Raw genomic sequence first — 23,188 nt, forward strand, 5'->3', positions numbered from 1 at the left:
GCTGTAAATGACCAGTACCTATGTGCACTGAGTAAGTATCAGCAGTGTTCAAAGAAAACAATAAGGTGTGATAACATATGCATATTATCACAGTGCACTGTTCTGTAATCTGCTGTTTACATATCCCCTTTGATAATCTGTGAGGCCATTATGGACAGAGAACAGTCCTATTCACCTGGAATCTAATGTTGCATGGGTTATTGGTACAAAGAAGGCCTCAATAAATACTTTTTTCAATGAAGTTAAAGAAATGTTGTTTTCATGGAACTGTTTTAAAAACTCATTAAATAAATCACTTCTTGGGGCGCCTGGGTGGCTCAGTTGGTTAAGCAACCGCCTTCGGCTCAGGTCATGGTCCTGGAGTCCTGGGATCGAGTCCCGCATCAGGCTCCCAGCTCCATGGGGAGTCTGCTTCTCCCTCTGACCTTCCCACCTCTCATGCTCTCTCTCACTGTCTTCTCTCAAATAAATTAATTAATTAATTAAAAAAAAAAAAAGAAAAAAAAAGAAATCACTTCTTACCTTTTCACAGCTTAGACCACTGGAAGTTCATAAACAATGAATTCACTTCACTCTTCCTGTTGGAACACCTCTGCTGAACTTTTGAACAAATCCTGCAATAAAGAATCTGCTTATCAAACCCTCAGAATTGTGGATACAATCATCCTCCCTTCTATGATTGGGATTATCTGTTCAATGGGGCTGGTTGGCAATGTCCTCATTGTATTCACTATAATAAGGTAAGAGCTTCTATTGTTTTCCAGAATTTAGGCACATTCCATACTCACTACATGAATCCTTTTCCCTCTATAGGATTTTTCTTAATGAAATCAGTTTTGGAAAGATTTGGTTAAGAGCATTAAAGAAGGCTCTACAGATATTAGCATCATGTATGAAGTACCATCTGAATTGCAAAACTCAAAATGAAAAGACTGAAACAATGCTTCCTGCTGGGTTGGTAAATTTTTAGAGCCATGATTCTCAATCTTAGCCCCATATAAGATTACCTGGGGAGCTTTCAAAAATCCTAATACATAGTTTCATTCTAGACTAATTAATTCAGAATCTCTAGAGCTGGAGCCCAGGCATGGAGTAAAACTACAACACAACCATTTTATTTTCAACTTTCAACAATAGGAGTTATCCTGTGTACAGCTCAGAGATGGTTATACAGCCAATAAAGATGGAATTTTGATATTTATTCTTAAAAAAAAACAAAAACTGTGCCCCCCCCCAGTTGGTTAAAGAGATTATTTTGCACTCATTTGGGCAAGAGAGAGACTCCACCTGATCACCCAAAGATTCAGGCAGTCACCAAGCGTGAGCTGTTCCCTTCAGTGTAGACCAGCCCCATGTAGGCCAAACTGAGAGCCATCTGCTCCCAACACCAGCTGGCTTTGCTTCACATCTCCCACCTCACTCAGGTAATTCCCTCCGTCCTCTCAACCCCCTGGCATAAAGCTCAACCTGGAAAATAATAATAGATTTACTTGTTTCCCATAAGTTCAGAGGTAGTGTGCAGAGTCAGTGTGCCCCATCACTGCTTGATATCTTTGCTATCCTGATAATTTTTACATTTAAGCTTTACTTGTTTTAATCAACATAAGATCTTAAATGTTATTGCCCTAGTCTGTAATCATGCTTATAATCATCATTAAAGAAAATTTCATCCATGCTTCTATATAAGAAAACACAGTTGAGAGTACCTCCTAGTAGGTGAATATTAACACATAACTACAACAGTCTTTTGCATATCATATTATACTTACAAAGCAGATTGCAACTCTGTTGCAATCTCATTTAATCCTGAAAAGAGCAGTACTATTATTATACCCATTTAGGGAAAGAGACTTAGGAAAGAGAATAACTTGTCCAGCATCACACAGCTAGAAAGTGATAGTCCTGGAATTGAACTCGGATCCCATGATTGCTAATATAAACAAGCAAATTGGGGCACTTGGGTAGCTCAGTCGGTTAAGCATCTGCCTACCACTCAGGTCATGATCCCAGGGTCCTGGAATAGAACCCCACATTGGGCTCCCTGCTCAGTGGTAGCCTGCTTTTTCCACTGCTCCTCCCTGCCTGCTTTCTCAAATAAATAAATAAAAATCGTTTTTTAAAAATCATCAAAACTAGAAAGATGGGTGTATCTACCATGTGGATAAAAGAATCATCACAGAAGCAATTAAGAACAAGAGCAGCCATCATGATGGTGATGGAGATGACACTCACCCTCCCTGAGAAAGCTCATAATGGGTAGCTTTCCCCAGGTGGCTTCTCATCAGCATGCCCACTTTCAAATTTTTATTGTCATTATCTCTGCAGTTAAGTGTAGCATTATGAATGGCATTTTTTACATCATCCATTACTGAAGATTTATTTAATATATTAGAATTTTACTGTCAATGAATTCAAGGTATTTTGTATTGTATCCTGTAAAGTCATTTGTGAACATCAAGCACTTTATTTTTTTTTTTTATTTAAATTTTAAGTAGTCAACATATGGTGCAATATTGGTTTTTGGAATATCAAGCTTTTTACATTAATTTTTTTAAGTGCTAGAAGTAGTTCAACGCAGTATGTATTACTAATACCTATTGCAAGCCCAGCACCAAGGGTTATGAAAATATCAAAGAAATGTGGCAGCATCTGACTCTAAAAAGTTCCCACTTAGTGGAAAAGATAAGATTTAAACACATAATCAGGGTGCCTGGGTGGCTCAGTTGTTAAGCATCTGCCTTTGGCTCAGGTCATGATCTCAGGGTCCTGGGATCCAGCCCCGCATCGGGCTCCCTGCTTGGCAGGAAGCCTGCTTCTCCTCTTCCACTCTCCCTGCTTGTGTTCCCTCTCTTGCTGTCTCTCTCTTTCTCTCTCTCTGTCAAATAAATAAATAAATAAATATTTTTTAAAAGATTTAAACACATAAAATTGAAAAAGAATATAAGACATCAGGAACAATCAAGTGGAAAAAAAATAAAAAAAAGATGGCTCAAATAATGAGTTCCAGGCAGGAAAATAGAGGTAACCAGATATTTTCAGGAAGGCTCAAGGAGGAAATAATACCAAGTAGAGAGTTAATAGTCAAAAGCATGAGAATGTTTCTAGCTCTCTCTTGTTTGCCTGTTGCTCCTGCTCACTTCTCCTTCCATCTTCCTCTCATACTCCTTGGCATTTTTGCTGGCCTCTCCTAGAGATACATGCAGCGTACCTCACACCCATAGATCTAGCCTTGAGGAGAAATCGAGTTCTTTGCAGAACTGGTTGCATTTTTTACAGGCAACAGTTATATGCAAAGACTCTTCAATGTTAAATTTCAGACACTGTGAAAAGCTCTTGAAGAGGTCTATGGGGACAGAGAAAATTCTTGGTTCCCCTCAAATTACACCAATAGATAATGGTCTGACCCTATCTACCCATCTGGAGACAAAGCTGGAAAAAAAGAAGAAATGTGGAGTATGAACTCTTCCAAAAGTCGATACTGAGCTATAATTCCTGGAAACAGATTCTCAGCATAAAACAAATAACCATTTAACTAGAAAAAAGAAAACCTGTGCCATCATACTGACCAATTTATTTGCAATGACTGTGAAAAATCTGTCCTTTGTGTCATTACCATTTTATAGATAATATGTGAGAAGATATATGTTAATGGAGAATTTAAGATGAATCTTTTAGTCTCACAAAAAACATTTGGAAACAACTTAATTTTAACTTTCATTACTAGGACTTTAATATTTTTCTTTGCAAATTGCTCTCCAAAAATGTATTCATCTTTTAAAAGTCATGTGGAAGCAAATTAATTTTAATTTCTTTTTTGGCTTGGAATTAATCTAACACTTTTTTTTTAATTGCTCTCCAAAAATTTTAAGGCAATTTGTTATTAATATTTTCATCATGTTTTGCCATGATCTTTTACTTGTTGCCTTCTTAACAGATGGGTGGCCTAATTAGAATACTAAAACTACACTAAAAATAAGGAGAAATAGATACATCTAAAGATTTAGGGACTTTCCTATTTATGATGAATATTTATCTCAGAAAATGAATAGAACTAAAATCAGTAAGATCATTAGTGATACTGGGAAGAAAGCAATGAACTAACTTCTAACTTTGCACAGGAAAACTAGAAACATGTATGAAAAAAAACAGATTTGAGGAAGACGGAGTTTCCAGAATAAGAGGTTCTGTGTGGCTATTTTTAAGAGTAAGAAGCAATTTGTGCATTACGAAGGTGACTATAAAAGTAGTGAGGCCAGATCATTACTAGTCTGTCACACGTTAAATTCACAGCTAGTCAAAAGGAAGCTAGATTAGAAAAATGTAAGAGGGAAATTGGGCCAATTATAGCGTAATCATTTCTCCCTTGTATTCTTCAGAGAGAGACTAGCGAACTTAACCCCATTACATAACTATGTTCCACGGTCTCAGTGGGCCCTGGGAAGCTACTTCCACAAAGGGGAGGATGTTCTTCTCCATCAGTCCCTCACCCCTACCTCCTGAACACATCATTCACCTGTCTGCTGACAGTCAGCTTCATGTGGGCAAAGACTCTAAGGGATGCTCTTCTTCCTGATAAATAAAAAGTCCTCTTCTGTCATTCCCTAACCTCAACTCCCTATAAAGTCAACAAATTCACACTAAATCATGAATTATTAAAACACCTTACTTTAAACCCTCCTAACGATGTCTACATTTTATACAGAGATTACAAGAGGGTCAGTGCTTTAACCTGAAGGAACACTAATAATCTGATGGTGGGAGACCATTTGCTAAGACAGATGGGGAGGGGAAATACTTAGAAAAAGGCTTCTTCCTTTCTCCAAGCCAGCTTAAATCATAACTACTGGCTCCCTCTGACCCAGTCCTCAGCCATTCTCAGAGTATCAGTCATACGTAAGCTCTTACAGATAGACCGTACTCTTGCTGCACACATACCCTATGTTTTAGATACTGCAGAACTTTTCAGTCACATCTATTCACCTGAAATGGAAAGTTGTTGAGAGAGCCTCCTTGCGATGTGCACCAAGTGCACCAAGACAACTCTGGAATCTAAAGGGGTTGAATGCCTTGCCCAAGGACACTATGGGGGCATAGAAATGAAAATGAAAGGTTCTCTTTCAACTGTATTACACTATGTATCTAGAGCAAGGCTGACAAATATGTCCCTTGACCCTAACCTTTCCCATCCTTGCCAGTCATCTCCAGTCTGAGCACAGGCTTGTCCTGTAAGTAGTACCTGGGTGAAGACGAAGAATTCTTTCCAGCACAGTGCGCTCCACAAAATCACTACTAATTCATTGGGGTTGGTTGGTTCAAAATAGGAATTTAATTCAATTCGAGTTAAAAACCTAACGGGGGCTGGTAAGAAAACCCAGAGATACACAAAAGCAGGAAGCTTCTACCCTGTCCTACCACCATCTCCCACCCCAACACCACTTCCCTTCTCCTGGCCCCTGAGCTGGATGGAGAAAAAGAGGCAGGTGGTTTTACCGACCTCAGGAGTCTGGGCTGCCTAATGGGAGCTACAGCCAGAATGGGGTCTGGGGCCATGGAACAGGGACTATGGGATGAAGGTGGAACCATGGATGGAATGCAGCCACTGCCCAGAGATGCCAACAGTAGAAAGAACAAGGAATTGCCCTGACCTCTCCTCTCCTCCATCTTCCAGTTTCCCCCCAGTAGTGCTTCCTATTGGCCAAAACCAACCAAAAACCAGTTGGCAAGGACACCTAGGAACATAGCTGGAGAAGGTGGGGAATGGATTTGAGAGCAAACTGACCAGCGAAACGGCCTCCTGCGTGTGCGGTGTTGTATGTTGCAGCAGTTTTCTTTAATCCATAGCATATATTCTCATTTCTGACTGTAAAATGTAAACACATTTTTAATAAAAAAAAATTTTTTTAAAGATTTTTATTTATTTATTTGACAGACAGAGATCACAAGTAGGCAGAGAGATAGACAGAGAAGGAGGGGGAAGCAGGCTCCCTGCTGAGCAGAGAGCCCGATGCGGGGCTCCATCATGACCTGAGCTGAAGGCAGAGGCTTTAAACCACTGAGCCACCCAGGCACCCCTTAATAGAAAAATTTTAAAGTCAAAATCAGTCCTATTACTATTACCCAATAGGTAATCACTGTAACCAATAGATAAATGATTGCAACATATTTTTAAACACATGTTGACATACATTATTTAGATGTTACATAAATGTATGCTATATACATAATTAGGAATTTTTTACTGAATCAGTATGTTTCCCTTTTGATTAAATATCCTTGCAAACTATGGTTTATAACAACTATATAATTTATTGCAGGGTAATGAGGAAAACAGTAATTTGTTTTATCATTCTCCAAATTAGTGAACATTAGATATGGCCATGTTAACCATATGGAAAACATGTTAGCTAAAATGTTCACACTAGTCTATATTTTTTATTTTAAATGTTTGAGTCACGAGAGACAGAAATCTAATGAAGCCTGGCAATGGAAAATCTGAAGATAAATTAGACCTAAAAAAAGAATGCAAGTTATATAGGTAGAGATTTTACAATTTCTCTTTATTTGTGTTTTAATTTCTATGCTGTCACTTTGAGTAAAGAAAGCAGTAATAGACATAATGTGTTATTTTTGTTACCCTATTATCTTATGCCCAGATCATCTTTTGCTTCAGAATTCTCCTTTTCTATACAGAATATCATTTAGAAACACTTAATTTTTTAATTGCCAGTTAATGGCCTGTACTGTCCTCAACAATGGAATTACCATAATTCATTATCAGTAAATGATGGGTCCTGTCTGGAGAAGAGCAAGAGCCGTGAATCTAATTGCTGCAATTAGACCCTAAGCAAGCACTTTATATCCCAATTCAAATGGAAATAACATCTGCTTATAGGCTAAGATTTATGGGAGTTTTCATGATGTTTCTGCTTTGTTTTTTTGTTTTTTGTTTTTCAATGTGGAAATTTTTCTACCTGACCTTTAGGGTCTATCCTTCATCCCTGCCATCTCCCATTGCCACAGGCCTGGAGAAGACAGGATGAAAGACCAAGGACAATCCTTGGCTGCTCTTCTGGTTGACAACAAGATCTTTTCCTCAAATCTCTTCTCATTTTGGGTCTTTCTGATATGAGTCACCCCCTGCTGGGGACAAGGAGTCAACATAATTTATAGTGGCATCGACAACGCCCAGAGTGTGGTTGCTGAGTCAAGTACTCAACGGCAGTAACTTCCCACACAACTTGGACTTGCCAGGGCCTGGGTAAAATATCCTCGCTGACTAGTCTCACAAGAGGATTCACTGGCTTAGAAATAAAATTCACGGGCTGTAGAATTTTTAGCCAATGAATAATAAAGACACACACTAGCCTCCAAGCAAGGAGCAAAACCCTGAACTAGCAACTGTGACATAACCTTAGGGCCAATTTTTTATATGCTCTTAAAAGTCTTATTTGTCCTCAGTTCAGATGCCACTTCTGCCAAGAAAACTGCTTTGACTGTCCCCAAGGGAGGGACAGAGGCCTGTTTTGTGTGTCCCTGTGCTTGCGCTAGCTTTCTCTCATCGCCCTACGGGATCGTGTATTTAGATGTATCTACAGTACTAACTCTCTGATGCTCTGGTTTTTAGATTATTTAGCTTTGCAGCCCCAGAGCACAATATTATGCTTGACCTATAATAGGTATTCAATAAAATATTTGTTGAATTAATGAATATCATCTCCCAGATAAAGATGTTACCTGTTTATTATTTTATGTCCCAACTCCTTGAACACAGGGACCAAGTGAATTTTTAATATAAATTTCTGCTCTTAGGAAATCCTTTTGCCTATGAAGAAGAGTGCCATATCTAGGTAGCATTGAAATCACTCCCCTCAGCAGAAGCCATGAGATCATCCTCCCTGCCTCTACCTGTCTACCCTTTTCAGATTTCTTCTCTTACTTTGTCTGGATTTTGACATCTTAATTTATAGTCTTTGCTAGTGGGTTAAAGTTTTTTAGGATATTTCTAAGAAAAGTTTGAAATTTCCTTAGCAATGACCTGTTAGGATTGACTTCCACTTCAGTGGGGGGAAAAAATGCATTATACGATGGAAACCATTTGTTTTCCCTGTTCTGCTATCTTTGGTGATAGGCATAAGCAAGGACTTAGCCTTTCTCTGGAGTAAGCTTCAAGTTGGTATAATTTGTTGCTATGTAGAAACTACCTCCAAAACTTAGTGGCTTAAAACAATAAACATTTATTATCTCACACCATTTCAAGGGGTGAGAATCCAGGAACAACTTAACTGGGTGGTTCTCTCAGTGGCTTGGAGTCTCTCACCAAGCTGCAATTACGCTCCTCTCCAAGGCAACAGGAGCATCTACTTCCAAAGTAGCTCACTCACACACCTGGAAGACTGGTGCTGGCTGTTGACAGCATGTGGACCTCTCCATGTGGATGTCCCCAAAGAGTTGCTTGAGTATCTTCCCAAGATGGCAGCTGGCTACCCCAGAGAAAGTGATCCAAGAGAGAGCAAGGAGGAACTCTATAATGCCTTTATGTTCTATGTCACACATTGTCATTTCCACCAAATTACATGTGTGAAAAGTGGGTTACTAAGCCCAACCACCCTCAAAGTGACAAAACTAGGTTCCACCTTTCAAAAGCAATATCAGAGATTTGGTGGCCATATTTTTAAGCTACCACAGTTAGTTATTAGATATGTAGTTCAGAATGTTTAAATATGCACAAGACTAAGCATTTGTATGTGCATTTGGGTAGGTGTTCCTTTAACTTCTTTTTAAAATTCATTTTTATAATTAACAATTTGCAACAGGTGGCATAAATTGGAGAAGGTGCATATTGTCAATATCAATCCTCAGTTTCCATGCTTTTCTTTCAGGTCCAGGAAAAAAACCATTCCTGACATTTATATCTGCAACCTGGCTGTAGCTGATCTGGTTCACATCATTGGAATGCCTTTTCTTATTCATCAATGGGCCCGGGGAGGAGAGTGGGTGTTTGGGGGGCCTCTCTGCACCATTATCACGTCGCTGGATACCTGCAACCAGTTTGCTTGTAGCGCCATCATGACTGTGATGAGTGTGGACAGGTAAGTAAAGAAACTTTGAAATAGCTTAACATAATTCAGAAGTGCCTGTTATTTCCCACTGTCATCCCAACTTAAGCAACATTGGTGCTGGTTTGTAACAGCCAAGTTCCTCTTCCTTTGCTAGTTTCATTGGAGGACTTAAAAATCTTCTTTCCAGCTTTCATAGAATATATATATTTTAAAGATTTTATTTATTTACTTGACAGAGACAGAGAGATCACAAGTAGTCAGAGAGGCAGGCAGAGAGAGAGGAGGAAGCAGACTCCCTGCAGCAGAGAGCCCAATGAGGGGCTTGATCCCAGGACCCTGAGATCATGACCTGAGCCGAAGGCAGAGGCTTTAACCCACTGAGCCACCCAGGTGCCCCGAAATATGTTTTTGAATGGAAAACCTTAAGACACTAAAATCTCCTTTTTTGAAAATCATTCTTTTTAACTATAGTTTTATTTATAATTCACTGAAAGATTAAAAAAAAAAATCTGGAAATCATGAAAGGTTGGAAGCCAGAATGAGTGCATCGTTCTTGCAATAAGGAAGCTGAGGTCCTAAGAAGTGAGGGGCTTTTCTGAAGGCACTTGGCAAGTCAGTGGCAGAGTTGAGAACTAAAGTAGGTCTCCTCCCTCTGTTCAGGGCTCTTTCTGGTATGTTCAATATCTTACTGGTATGTTCAATATCTCACAGACTCCCGTGATCACCTAGCATTTTGAAGGAATCTGGGGAATAGATCTGGGCTCCTGAATAGCTATAAAGAGATGTTCCAGTACCAGGAAGACCATTTTTATACCCCTTGTTATGACTGGTTAATGCAAATGCTACCATTTTACATTAGAAGTGTATTTGACTGTGACCTGGAATGTACCACAACCATATTCACCAACAATGTAAACTAGTGTTATTAAAGGAGACGATAGTGATGGTGGGTACTTGTGAAGCCAGTGAGTGGTGGAGCCCAGTCCAGGACCAAGCTGTCTCTAGAGAGGGCAGGTTGCTAGTAATTACCTCCTTAACTGGCCTCTGTAGGACGCAGGCAAACTAGGATGTCCCTGCATCATTCAGAAGCTAGGACCTCCAGACTAGGTCTTAGCAGCTTTCTCCAAAGAGAAACAAGCCCTAAAGACACAGTAATATGCATAACGGGAATTGTCTCAGAGACCAACCCACATAAAGTCTCCATCCATCTTCCCATCCCTACCCCAAGCCAGCACACTTAACCGCCACCCCGATCTGCTTTATCTGTCTCCCTTGTTGCCAATATATCACATAGTTTAATTTATTTTATGTGTGCATGTATTTGTGTACTGTTTATTGTTCAGCTTCCCCTGCCCCTCAGAGGTAAATTCCACAAAGGCAGGGTCTTTGATCATTAATATATCCCAAGTATCTGTGTGACAGTGCCTGGCACAGGGGTGCTCAGAAAATATTGATGAATGAATGACTCTCAGTCTTGAGGGCTATGTTAAATTGCCCTGGGTCCATCTGCAACTCCTTTCTCAACTCTGTCTCTTTTACCCTTCCACATGTGCCTTTGGGGTGGAGAAGTGATGAACAGTTTTTCAAATGAATTAACAAAGGAATAGCAAGGTTTAAAGAAATCATTCACTGAATCATTATTATTCAGACATGAATAATGATGGTGATGTTCAATGTACTTTTTATAACCTGTTGCTTTCCTGTAAAAGAATTCTCAAAATATAGAGTGTGCTTCTCAATTTATAATTAACACTGCATTTTTAAAATCAATGTACTGTGTAGGTCTGGTTAGTTCAGCTGATGCCAGCCAAGGCTGAAAGTGTCTTGAGTAAAGGCTGGTGAGCCTGCCAGCCTCCCAACACAGGGAGAGGGCTCTGCACAGGGCAGGCCCACTGCAAAAAACTTAAGTACAAGTCTTACCAACTGTAATCCCATTCTCAGAGATAATAAAATTTCTTGCAACCCTAAACCCTGAAAGCCGGAGAGTATTGGCTTTTTCTTTAAAGAAGGGAAATCGTACCTCTTCTGTAAACCTCTTAAGCAAACAAAGAGAACGGACATTGTCCTCATTGGAGCAGACCAGCTGTACACATTTCCTAAGTCTCACAGGTTCTTTTACTGTGAGTGAATGTGTGCATGTGCATGTGTGTCTTATACACCTGAATTTCATTTTTTTAAAATCTAGTGGACACACTATGCTAAAATTTTACTTCAGAATTGACACTAGGACCCTTATCCTTCTCTCTGCCCTCACTCGATTACATGACCAGAGAAAAATGAAGTTTCTATAAAACTGAACCTTTTCCTCTTCAGCATTTCTTTGAGTTCCAACTGTACTATATGCATAAAACTTCAACCATATCTGCAATTTTTTAAAAAGAAATGTACTTCTCTTTGCAAGGCCATAACCATGGCATTGACCATGTCAGTGCCATCAGCAAGCTTTATTGCTTATACATTAAGTGTTTTTTAATTGCGAATTCAATAGAGCCCAAGTTTTAAGTGTTTCTGATCATTTTCATCCTTCTTGCTCTGATAAGTAATATCTACATGTATGTGTAGTGTTTCCAAAGTGGGTGCCTACCTCCAAATCCATACTAAAAAAGTTCTGTAAACATCCAAAATATTAAAAATATATACCTCCAAATGAAAGCTGCCTAGATTACTTTTGTAAATAAATTCTCTAGAACTTCAAAAATCAGTAAGCAGAAGCCAAATCCCCTATTCATTTATTCACTCATCCAGCAAATTTTTGAGTATGTCTATAGGCTAGGAACTCTGCTGGATATAAGAGATACAGCAGCATTAAACTAACAGTCAAGGTTCCTTCCTTCGTGGGGCTTCCACTCCTGAGATGTAGACAGATATTAAGTGAAGAGTCACATGGGTGAATCTGCATTTCCACACAATGATAGGTACTAGGAAGGGAAAGGAGAGTTCCCCTACAATCTGCATATATAGTCACGGGCCCTTGTAGAGAGTGAGTGGTCAGGCTTCTCTGAGACACAGACTGCTACACAGAGACTCCAAAGAAGAGCAAGAGCAATCAGAGGGAGCCAGGCAGGTAGGACAGCATACACCTGGCCCTGAAAGGGAAGAGAGCTTGAAGGCAGGCCAGGGAGAGACTAACACAAGCTACAGCCTGAGGGACAGGCAGTACCGGTGAAGAAAGTCTTTGCAAGCCATGGTAAGAATTCTGAATTTTATCTGAAAGGCCATGGAAAGCCAGGGAGGGGTTTTCAGCTGGAGGAAGGAAGGTGTTGGGGTGAGGATACAATCAGAGAAGATTCCCTTATCTATTGATGCCGTAACTCCTTCACCCTTTAATCCCTGACAGAATGATGGCTGGGCATCTGTACAATCACTGCTCCATTCCCTTCCCCAGCAAGGGTGTGGGGGGAGGAGTCCTTCATTCCTTAGCCACAGATAATGAAGGTGCCCTGTGCAGAAGGAGGAGTGGCTAAGGTACCATGAGCCTCAAAAGTCTCCCTTCATGCCAAATGGTCCCTTAATAAGTATCCCTTAGAAAGTCCTGCCTTTTATGCACAATTGAAAGAATAGGGGAAAAGAATTTTTTTTCTTTTTATAAATCTTCCTTAAGAAGATTCCTTAAATCTTCCTTAAATCTTCCTTAAACATTAAATGACCATCAAAACATATTTTACATTAATGTAATGTCTACAGATACTGCCTTCCAACACCTGCACCTCCAGCAGAAGTGTGCGTTCACAAACACTCTTCCTTCTGGGTCTAGCCTCTTTAGTTTCCAGTTGGGTCTGAAAAATTCTTCTTGGATTTCCTAGAGAACCAAATATATATGGTATGTCAGGACTTCACGTTTAATTCATGATTATCCTTTTTTTCCTGAATCAGAAATGGGAAAAAAAGAGAGAAGAAAGAAAACACCCTTCCCTATGAAATTAGCCCCCATCCCCCCCTCTCTGGGCTCCAGCCTAAGTTCCTTGAGGAATTTGCATTGTCTGTACTAGTCACGTTTGTGTGTCCTCACTGTGATTTCTGTGAACTGAACCTCCAAGAGCCTGGGGCCCCCAATGGAAATCCATCTGGGCAAAATGTCTGTCCCAGTGCGCCAGAGCCTCATCCCGCCAACGGGCTCTCCTACCAGCCAGAGCACTTGCCTCCTTCCTGCCTCCGCGTCACTAAAGAGGGCCTCTCCCTCCTGGAGGAAACCCCCACTCAGAGACAAAGTTTTCCAGAGCCTAGCCTGCATGGGAACCACCTTTGTAGAGAGAGAGTTTGCACAGGGCTAAATTTCACCATTATCAGTGTGTTCGTGGAAACGACAGTTATTTCAGTGAGTGGTTTATTCAGACTTGCGGGGTCAGGAGTTGTTTTCTCTACAGGTACCAGCCAGCTCTTAAAAAATATAACTTTCTTCTACCCTGATAGAGGTGTGCTTCAGGGAGGATAATAATACTAATAATTTACTCTTGTCATGAACCTTTCATCCTTGGAGCTCAGTGCTTTTATTGATTGTTCCTAAACCCTTCTTAACGGGCTTTGCAGGTACTTGGCTCTCGTCCAACCATTTCGACTTACAAGTTGGAGAACGAGGTACAAGACCATCCGCATCAATTTGGGCCTTTGGGCAGCTTCCTTCATTCTGGCGTTGCCTGTCTGGGTCTACTCGAAGGTCATCAAATTTAAAGACGGCGTGGAGAGTTGTGCTTTTGATTTAACATCCCCTGACGATGTACTCCGGTAGGTTGTTAAAACTTAAGAAAAATAGAGTTGAATTAAGTTGTGGAGTGCTTCATCCTCCTTGTCAACGTGTGAGCAGCCGTGCAGAGTGTCCTTGGGGACCCTCCAAGGGGCAGTCTCCCCGCTTACTTTTCTGCTTTCCGCAATCAGGTTGGTAGTTCGATTTTAAGGGGAGGGTAACCCTTAGAAAAAGATTTGGAGTTTAATTACGTAGCTTCAGTGGACAAAAATATATTTAAATATGGATTTTAAAGGTCCATGGCAACCAGGTACAACAGAAACACAAAAATCAAGGCAGAGGCAAAATTTCCAAAAGGGTCTAGGAAGTTACTGAGACTAAGACCTTATCGGTATGCCACTGGAGTTTGGTTGAATGGTGTTCCTCCCAAAAAGAGATAGTCAAGTCCTAATTCTCAGGACCTGTGAATGTGATCTTATTTAGAAATAGGGTCTTTGGGGACGCCTGGGTGGCTCAGTTGGTTAAGCAGCTGCCTTCGGCTCAGGTCATGATCCCAGCGTCCTGGGATCGAGTCCCACATCGGGCTCCTTGCTCAGCAGGGAACCTGCTTCTCCCTCTGCCTCTGCCTGCCATTCTGTCTGCCTGTGCTCACTCTCTCCCCTCTCTCTCTCTGATAAATAAATAAAATCCTTAAAAAAAAAAAGAAAGAGGGTCTTTGCAGATATCATTAAATTAAATGAAGTCACGCTGGATTAGAGCCAGGCCCAAATCCAGGGATTTGTGTCCTCCTGAGAAGTGAGATTTGAAGGGACTCACACAGGAGAAAGCTTGTGGATACTGAGGCAGAAACTGGGGTGATGCATCTACAGGTGAAATAACACCAAGCACTGCCCAAAACTAGCAAAGGCGAGGGGAAAGGCATGGAACCGATTCTCCCTCAGAGCTTCCCAAAAGAGCCAGCCCCACCAACACCTTAGTTTCAGACTTCAGTCATCATAATGGACACAATAAATTTCTGTTGTTTCAAGCCATCCAGCTTGTGGAAATTGGTTACAGCAGCTCTCAGCAGCTAATACAGCAGCCAACACAGGGACTTCTCACATTTTAATTTGAAAAGAAAAATTAAATGAAAAATTTTATTTGAAATGTTGAACACAGCATTGGAGTCTATAACTAAAATTTTTTGATGGCCTACTAAGTGCCACGTATTGTGTTAGGTGCTTTTTGCATATATTATCTCAAGTCGTTCTGGAGGATTCCTTTTTCCCATACACCACTTGTTGAAGAGATGAGTGATTTCTGCATCATGTAGTCATGGCCTGAGAGAGATGGTGCCAGAGGCCCTTGCAAGGCTGCAAACCCAGTAATGAAAATCTCCAGAGGACTGCAACATATGTAGGATTTATTGTTTATTCATTATTTCTCCCACCAGCACTGGCTGCACTTATAGGTAAAAGCCATCTACCAATCTAAAGGGAAATGATATTTATTTATTTGACAGAGATCACAAGCAGGCAGAGAAGCAGGCAGAGAGTGAGGGGGAAGCAGTCTCCCTACTGAGCAGAGAGCCCGATGCGGGGCTTGATCCCAGGACCCTGAGATCATGACCCGAGCCGAAGGCAGAGGCTTAACCCACTGAGCCACTCAGGCGCCCCGGGGAAATGATATTTAATCACCACTGGCTGATACATTAATATGGACCCCAACATATCTAAAGAGGAGCCCAACCTGAGATGACTGTATGACTTCAGCCTTTGCCAAAGAAATAATTCACAGTTTTGCACCAGAACCTGCTTCTGTTCTTTTTGGTTAGTTGTCATAAAGGATATTCTGAAGTTCTAGCCTCTGTGGATCCTCCTAGAGTTAAGTTCTTATGGGGAACTGAGACTGGAACCACTGTACGGCTTTCAGAGTCCCTTGGGCCCCAGGTGCTCTCTCTCCCTGTCACTCTGTCCACACCCACCCAACGTGGGCTGCCTGCTTCCACCAATGCCATGCTTCTTCCCAGAAAGGAGGACACCTGGCATCTGTACAGAAATGGAGTTGGCCTACCTGAAAATTTCCCCTGAGGGAGCATGGAGGAAAAGACTGGCCTATTTCACAGCAGGCCCTTTGAGAGACCATCTGGAGTCTTGATTACAAGCGTGGGTTGTGCAGCTCAACTGTCTGTCTGGGTTCATCCTACCCAGATGCTCATCACTAACTAGCTGGATGACCTTGGGCAAGCCACTTCCCACCACTGTGCCTTAGTTTGTTCCTCTGTAGCAGAATACTAATGGCAATTGTACTCATGGGGTTGTAGTAATTCAGTGGTTTAAAGTATGTAAAGTACTCATATCCGTGCCTACTCTATAATAAATGATACCTGCTGTTCATTATTGTTGTTAACAACATTAAAAGATAATGGTAATACATATTCTCTCCTGTTCGTACTCCGTAGCCTCTGGCTTGGCTAGAGAAGAGATAAGCACTGTTGCTAGCAGACAATGGAAAGCAAGAGCTTTTTTTTTCTTTCAAGATTTTAAATTCAAGTTAGCTAACATATAATGTAGTATTAGTTTCAGGACTAGAATTTAATGATTCATTATTTGCATAATAACACCCAGTGCTCATTCCATCAAGTGCCCTCCTTAATGCCCATCCCCAGTTACCCCATCTCCCCCCCCCACCTCCCCTCCAGTAAACCTGTTTGTTCTCTATAGTTAAGAGTCTCTTATGGTTTACCCCCCTCTCTGTTTTTATCTTATTTTATTTTTTTCTATGTAAAAGCAACAAAAATCCTTACCTTTTCCCCAAGGACTTTTATCTTAAGCCCCCCAAAATTTGAGAACCATGCCTCATAAACTGTAAAAGTTCCTGGCATTGGGAATATGACAGTTATGTCTTCTCTCTTTCTCTCTCTCATTTTACAGGTATACACTTTATTTGACAATAACAACTTTTTTTTTTCCTTTGCCTTTGATTTTGGTGTGCTATATTTTAATTTTATGCTATACTTGGGAGATGTATCAACAGAATAAGGATGCCAGATGGTAAGTGTTTACCCCATTTTGCTTTACTTGTAGAAAGAACAATTCAGAGATCCTAAAACATCTACAACAGAAATTTAAACAACAATCACTTGAAACATACATTTAGACGTATGGGCATTAATGTCTACATGAGTGATTTCTGAAAACAGGACAAGTTCTGAAGCAGCTATTTGAGTATCTCTCAGTGATAAATGTCACAATCACTGATGTAATGGTTTCATAAAAATGTAAACAGAACTCAAGATACTATTTAAAGAATATCTTTATGTTTGTCATCAACAATGTTATTTAAATGTTTTATTTGTACATTTCGCAGAGTTGTATACATATATGAATATCTTAGATGCCATGTATAACTTTCTAACTTCTATGTTTTAAATTTTTAATTTGGAGGATAGGGGTCTCATTAACACATGAATACTTAGGACAAGATTAATTAGTACTAAGTAAAGCCAAAGACTTACTAAGACAATAGACTTGGGAAGAAACGTTAAAGATATTTGTCTATAAAACTCTATGAATAAATCTAAATTATTTTCTAGGGGGTCCTGGGTGGCTCAGTCCATTAAGCATCTGACTCTTGACTTTGGCTCAGCTCATGATCTCAGGGTCCTGAGATAGAGCCCTGCCTGGGCTCCATGCTCACTGAGGGGTAGGGGCTTGGGGAGGGTCTGCTAAGGATTCGCTCTCCATTCCTCTCCCTCTGCCCCTCCCTCCCATGCACACGTGCTCTCTCTTTCTCTAAAAACAAACAAACACATCTTTTTAAAAAATTATTTTCTACTTGAAATTATCTATGCCAAGTTGTTTGAGTGAGTCAGTGAATATATAACATGCTGGGTTTTAAAAATATTATTAAAATTTGTTGTCCTTAGACTGGACTACTGTATTTATTTTGGACAGACAAAATCACTAGATTTCCCACACATAACTTCCTCTTAATTAATCCCCTCTTAATCCCTTTCATGTATTTTAACCTTCCCTCCACCCACATCCCTCTGCCAACCAGTTTCTTCTCTAGTTTTAGCCTATTTTTTGTCTCTTTTTTTTTTTTTGCTTTCTTCATTTGTTTAGTTTCTTCTACGTATGAGTGAAATCATATGGTATTTGTCTTTCTCTGACTAACTTAGTTCCTTCAGCATTATACTCTCTAGCTCATCCCATGTTGTTGCAAATGATAAAATTTTATTCTTTTTATGGCTGAGTAATATTCCATTATATGTATATATCACACATTCTTTATCTATGTTTATCGATGGACACTGCAGTTGCTTCCATATCGTGGCTATTATAAATAATGCTGCAATAAACACAGAGTTACATCTATCTTTTTCAAATTAGTGTTTTTGTATTTTGGGGGTAATTACCCAGTGGTACATTACTGAATCATATGGTAATTCTATTATGGTATGTCATTGCAAATACCTTCTGTCATTTAGTAGGTGGTCCTGTTGTTTTGTTGATAGTTTCTTTTGATGTGAAGAAGCTTTTTATTTTGATATAGTTCCAATAATTTATTTATGCTTTTGTTTCCCTTGCCTCAGAAGACCTAGATAGAAAAATTTTGCCATGGTTGATGTTAGAGAAATTACTGCCGGTGCTCTCTTCTGGGATTTTTGTGGTTTCAGAGCTCACATTTAGGTCATCAATCCATTTTGAGTTTATTTTTATTCATGGTGTGATAAAGTGGCCCAGTTTCATTCTTTTGCATGTAGTTGTCCAGTTTCCCAACACCATTTGTTGAAGAGAATGTCTTTTTCCCATAGCACATTCTTGCCTCTTTTGCCAAAGATTAATTGACACTATATATATATATATGGTGGGTTAATTTTTGGATATCCCAGGGATAATCCCACTTAATTGTGGTGAATGATTTTTAATGTCTTGTTGGATTCAGTTTGCTAATTAATATTTTGTTCAGGATTTTTGCATCTGTGTTCATCATAGATATTGGCCTATAGTTCTTTTTTTGTAGTGTCTTTATCTGGTTTGGTATCAGGGTCATGCTGACCTCAAACAATAAGCTTTCCTTCCTCTTCTATTTTTTGGAATAGGTTGAGAACAGGTATTAACTCTTCTTTAAATGTTTGGCACAGTTCACCTGTGAAGCCCTCTGATCTGGATTTTTGTTTGTTGGGAACTTTTTGATACTAATTCATTGCTTGTAATCAGTCCATTTCAAATTTTCTGTTTCTTCCTGATTAAGTTTTGGGAAGTTATACGTTCCTTGGAATTTATTCATTTCTTTCAGGTTGTTTAATTTGTTGGTATATAATTTTTCATAATATTTTATTATCGTTTCCATTTCTGTAGTGTTGGTTGTTATTTTTTTCTCTTTCTGATTTTGAGCCCTTTTTTTTTAATGAGTTTAGCTAATGTTTTATCAATTGTGTTTATCTCCTCACAGAACCATTTCTTGGTTTCATTGATCTGTTTTATTATGGGTTTTTTTGTTTCTGTTTCATTTGTTCTGCTATATTATTTACTATTTATTTCCTTTTATTGATTTTGAGTTTGTTTGTTCTTGTTCTAGCTCTTTTATATATAAGAGTAGGATGTTTATTTGAGATTTTTCTGCTTTTTGATGTACGCCTGTATTGCTATAAACTTCCCCCCTAGAATAGCTTTTGGTGCATTTGAAGGATTTGGGACCGTTTTGTTATCATTTACATTTGTGTCCATTTTTTAAACTTCCTCTTTGATTTCTTGATTGACCCATTCATTATTTAGTAGCATGTTATTAAATGTCCATGTATTTGTGTTCTTTCCAGATTTTTTTCTTGTGGTTGATTTTTAGTTTCATAGCATATGGTCAGAAAAACATATATCATATGACTTCAATCTTCTTTAACTTTTTAAGACTTGTTTTGTGGCCCAAGATGTGATCTATTTTGGAGAATGTTCCATGCACACTTGAAAGAAAGTGTATTCCACTCTTCAAACGGAATGTTGTGAATATATCTCTTGTATCTATCTGGTCCAATATGTCATTCAAAGCCACTGTTTCCCTGTTGATTTTCTATCTGATCTATCCATTGATACAAGTGGAGTATTAAAATCTCCTACTATTAGTGTATTAGTATCAATTACTTCCTTCATTTTTGTTTATAGCTGCTTTATGTATTTGGGTGTTCCCATATTGTTCCCATATATATTTACAATTGTTACATGTTCTTGTTGGATTGTTCCCTTTTTGACTATGTAGTATCTATCCTTTGTCTCTTGTACAGTCTTTTTTTTTAAGTCTATTTTGTCCAATATAAGTAATGCTACCCCAGCTTTTTTTTTTTTTTTAACCTCCATTTGCATGATGACTCTTTTCTATCCCTTCACTTTCAAACTGCATGTGTCTTTAGGAATGAAATGAGTCTCTGGTACGCAACATATAGATGGGTCTTACTTGTTTATCCATTCAGTCACCCTACCTTTGATTGGAGCATTTAGTCCATTTACATTAAAATTAATTATTGATAGGTATATACTTATTGTCATTTTAAAAATTATTTTATGGTTGTTTTTATAGTTCTTTTTTTTTTTTTCTCTTACCCTCTTCTCTCATGGTTAGATGGCTTTCTTTGGTGATATACCTGGATTCCTTTCTCTTTATATTGTGCTAATCTATTACTGGTTTTTGATTTGTGGTTATAATTAGGTTATATATGACATTTTATGCATATACTAGTCTGTGGTCTCTTAAGTTTGAACCCTAGATCTAAAAGCACTAAATTTTTACTTCCCTCCTCTCAATATCTTAAGTATATGATATTATACTTTACATCCTTTTATCTTATGAATCCCTAGGCTGATTATTATAGATATATCTATTTTTGCTGCTTTTGTGCTTTCTGCTTTTCTTACTCCTGCTTATGATCTTTCCTCTCCACTTAAAGAATTCCCTTTAATATTTCTTCTGAGGTTGGTTTAGAGGTGATGAATTTCTTTAATTTTTACTTGTCTGAGGGACTCTTTATCCCTCCTTCTATTCTCAATGATAGCCTTGCTGAATAGAGCATTCTTGGTTGCAGGGGTTTTTTTCTTTCAGCACTTTGAAAATATCATGCCACTCCCTTCTTGCCTGCAAAATCAATTGAAAGTCTTAAGGAGTTTCCTTGTTTGTAAATGCTTTCTTTTCTCTTGCTGCTTTTAAAATTCTCTCTTTATCACTGTTTCTTGTTACTCTAATTATTATTATCTTGTTACTCTTGCTGTGGATCTCCTTAGGTTGGTTTTATTGGGAGCTCTCAGTGCCTCCTGGATCTAGAGGTCCTTTTCCTTCCTCCAATTAGGAAAGTTTTCAGCTATTATTTCTTCAAATAAATTTTCTGCCCCCTTTTCTCTCTCTTCCCTTTCTGGAATCCTTGTGATGCAAATATTATTATGCTTGATTGTGTTACTGAGTTCCCTTAATCTATTCTAATTTTTCAATTTTTTCTTTTCTCTCCTGTTCAGTTTGATTGCTTTCCATCATTCTGTCTTGTAGGTCACTGATCCATTCTTCTGTTTCCTCTATTATACTATTTTGTGCTCACTTTGCCAGCACACATACCTCTAATCTACTATTAATTTTCTCTAGTAATTTCTCCAGTCCACTGAGTATCTTTATGATCATTACTTTAAATTCCCTAACATTCCCTAACAGGCATTTTGCTTATCTCCATTTCATTTGGCTCTCTTTCTGTGACTTTGTCCTGTTCTTTCCTTAGGGGCCCATTCCTCTGATTCTCATCTTATCTAACTCTGTTTCTGTTTCTATGTGTTGGGAATATCAACTACATCTTCTGCTCTTGAAAGTAGTGGCCTTCTGAAGAAGAGATCCTTTAGTTCACCAGAACCCGACACTTCAGGGGTCTCTCCCATACATGTTGCATGTCCTTACTATTATGGCTGAACTGCATTTCCCTTTAGTCCAGTAATTCATCAGTAATGGCTCTCTTTGCGTCCTGTGGGCAAGGTTTTATTTCTGTGTTGTTAATGGATCAGTATGGGGTTGCCTTGGGCTTAAGTTGGGTCAAACCCAGCATCTGCCAGAGTTGCAGTCACACTGAACTGTAAGGCACTCTCCCTGAGTTGTCTCCTGAGAAGCTTTCATTGATGGTCAGTGCACCGCACTTTTCTCAGAAATGCAAAGAGCATAACTCATACTGTCCAGTTATGCCTCAAAATGGAAGAAGTTAGAGGAATGATGGTGCCTGCTGTGATAAACTACAGAGGAATCATTACCTTACAACAACTTTCAGTTGCTATGCTTTTTTTAATATTATTCCCCAGGCTTATTCATCTGCTTCAACTATGTCCCTGGAACATTTCTATTAAATGCTTAAATATAATATAACATGACAAAACTTGGGAATTTTGAAATATTTTTTATTTTGGAATCATTTTAAATTAATAGAAAAGTGACAAAAACAGTAGCAAGAGTTCCTATATATGCCTCACTTCGTTTCTCCATTAATATTCTACCTTACCATGATGCATTTGTCAGAGCAAAGAATATTGCATTAGGACATTACTACTAACTAAACTCTATCCCTTATTGGATTTCTCCAGTTTTTCCATTAAAGTCCTTTTTCTGGTCTAGGAGTCAATGCAGAATACCATATTGCATTTGGTTGTCATATCTCCCCAGTCTCTTCTGGTCTATGACAGTTTCCTAATTTTTTTTTATTTTTCATGACCTCGAGAGTATTAAGGAATACTGGTCAAGTATCTTGTAGAATGTTCCCAATCTGGATTTGTCTGATATTATATCTGATATTATGTCTGATATTATATATCACAGTTAGACTGTAGATCTCTGTTTTGGAGCAAAATCTGTTCTTCTCATCACAACATATCTGGGAGTACATGGTAACTGCATTACATCTCTGTTGATGAAGTTCTAAGAAATCATTGCCCACAATTTCTATGGTTGTTTATATTCTGTCTATCCTAATGTTTCCTTTGTAGTTACAACCCCAGTGTTCCAAAAGAGAGAGTGATGAAGCTGACAAAGATGGTGCTGGTGTTGGTGGCAGTCTTTATCCTGAGTGCTGCCCCCTACCATGTGATACAACTGGTGAATTTACAGATGGAGCAGCCCACACTGGCCTTCCATGTAGGCTATTATCTCTCCATCTGTTTCAGCTATGCCAGCAGCAGCATTAATCCTTTCCTCTACATCATGCTGAGTGGAAATTTCCGGAAACGCCTGCCTCAAGTGCAAAGAAGAGTGACTGAGAGGGAAATCAACAATATAGAAAATACCTTGAAATCAAGCTTTTAGGAAAGTATATGGATCACCAAAAGTCTAGATAGACTTGCCTATGTTATTGGTATTATTAGAAAGGGCAGGTGAAGCAGCGTGCTTGTGTCCATCCTTCCCGTGCCCTTGTGACTCTTAGGAGCATGGAATGGACAAGTAACCATTCAAATGCAAT

General features: G+C 39.1%; 1 protein-coding gene across 1 annotated transcript; it reads left to right on the top strand.

The window, feature by feature from the left end:
- Positions 1–537: 537 nt before the first annotated feature.
- MCHR2 (melanin concentrating hormone receptor 2) lies at positions 538–23,034 on the top strand (the record flags this gene model as incomplete). Its single annotated transcript, XM_082731873.1, has 5 exons — positions 538–740; positions 8,880–9,089; positions 13,587–13,781; positions 16,653–16,772; positions 22,719–23,034. Exons 1-5 carry the CDS (start codon positions 559–561, stop codon positions 23,032–23,034), a joined length of 1,023 nt encoding a protein of 340 aa, XP_082587999.1. The 5' UTR covers positions 538–558.
- Between the last annotated feature and the right edge of the window lie 154 nt (positions 23,035–23,188).

The sequence above is a fragment of the Mustela nivalis genome (assembly GCF_964662115.1).
Source record: "Mustela nivalis genome assembly, chromosome: 5".
NCBI lineage: Eukaryota > Metazoa > Chordata > Mammalia > Carnivora > Mustelidae > Mustela > Mustela nivalis.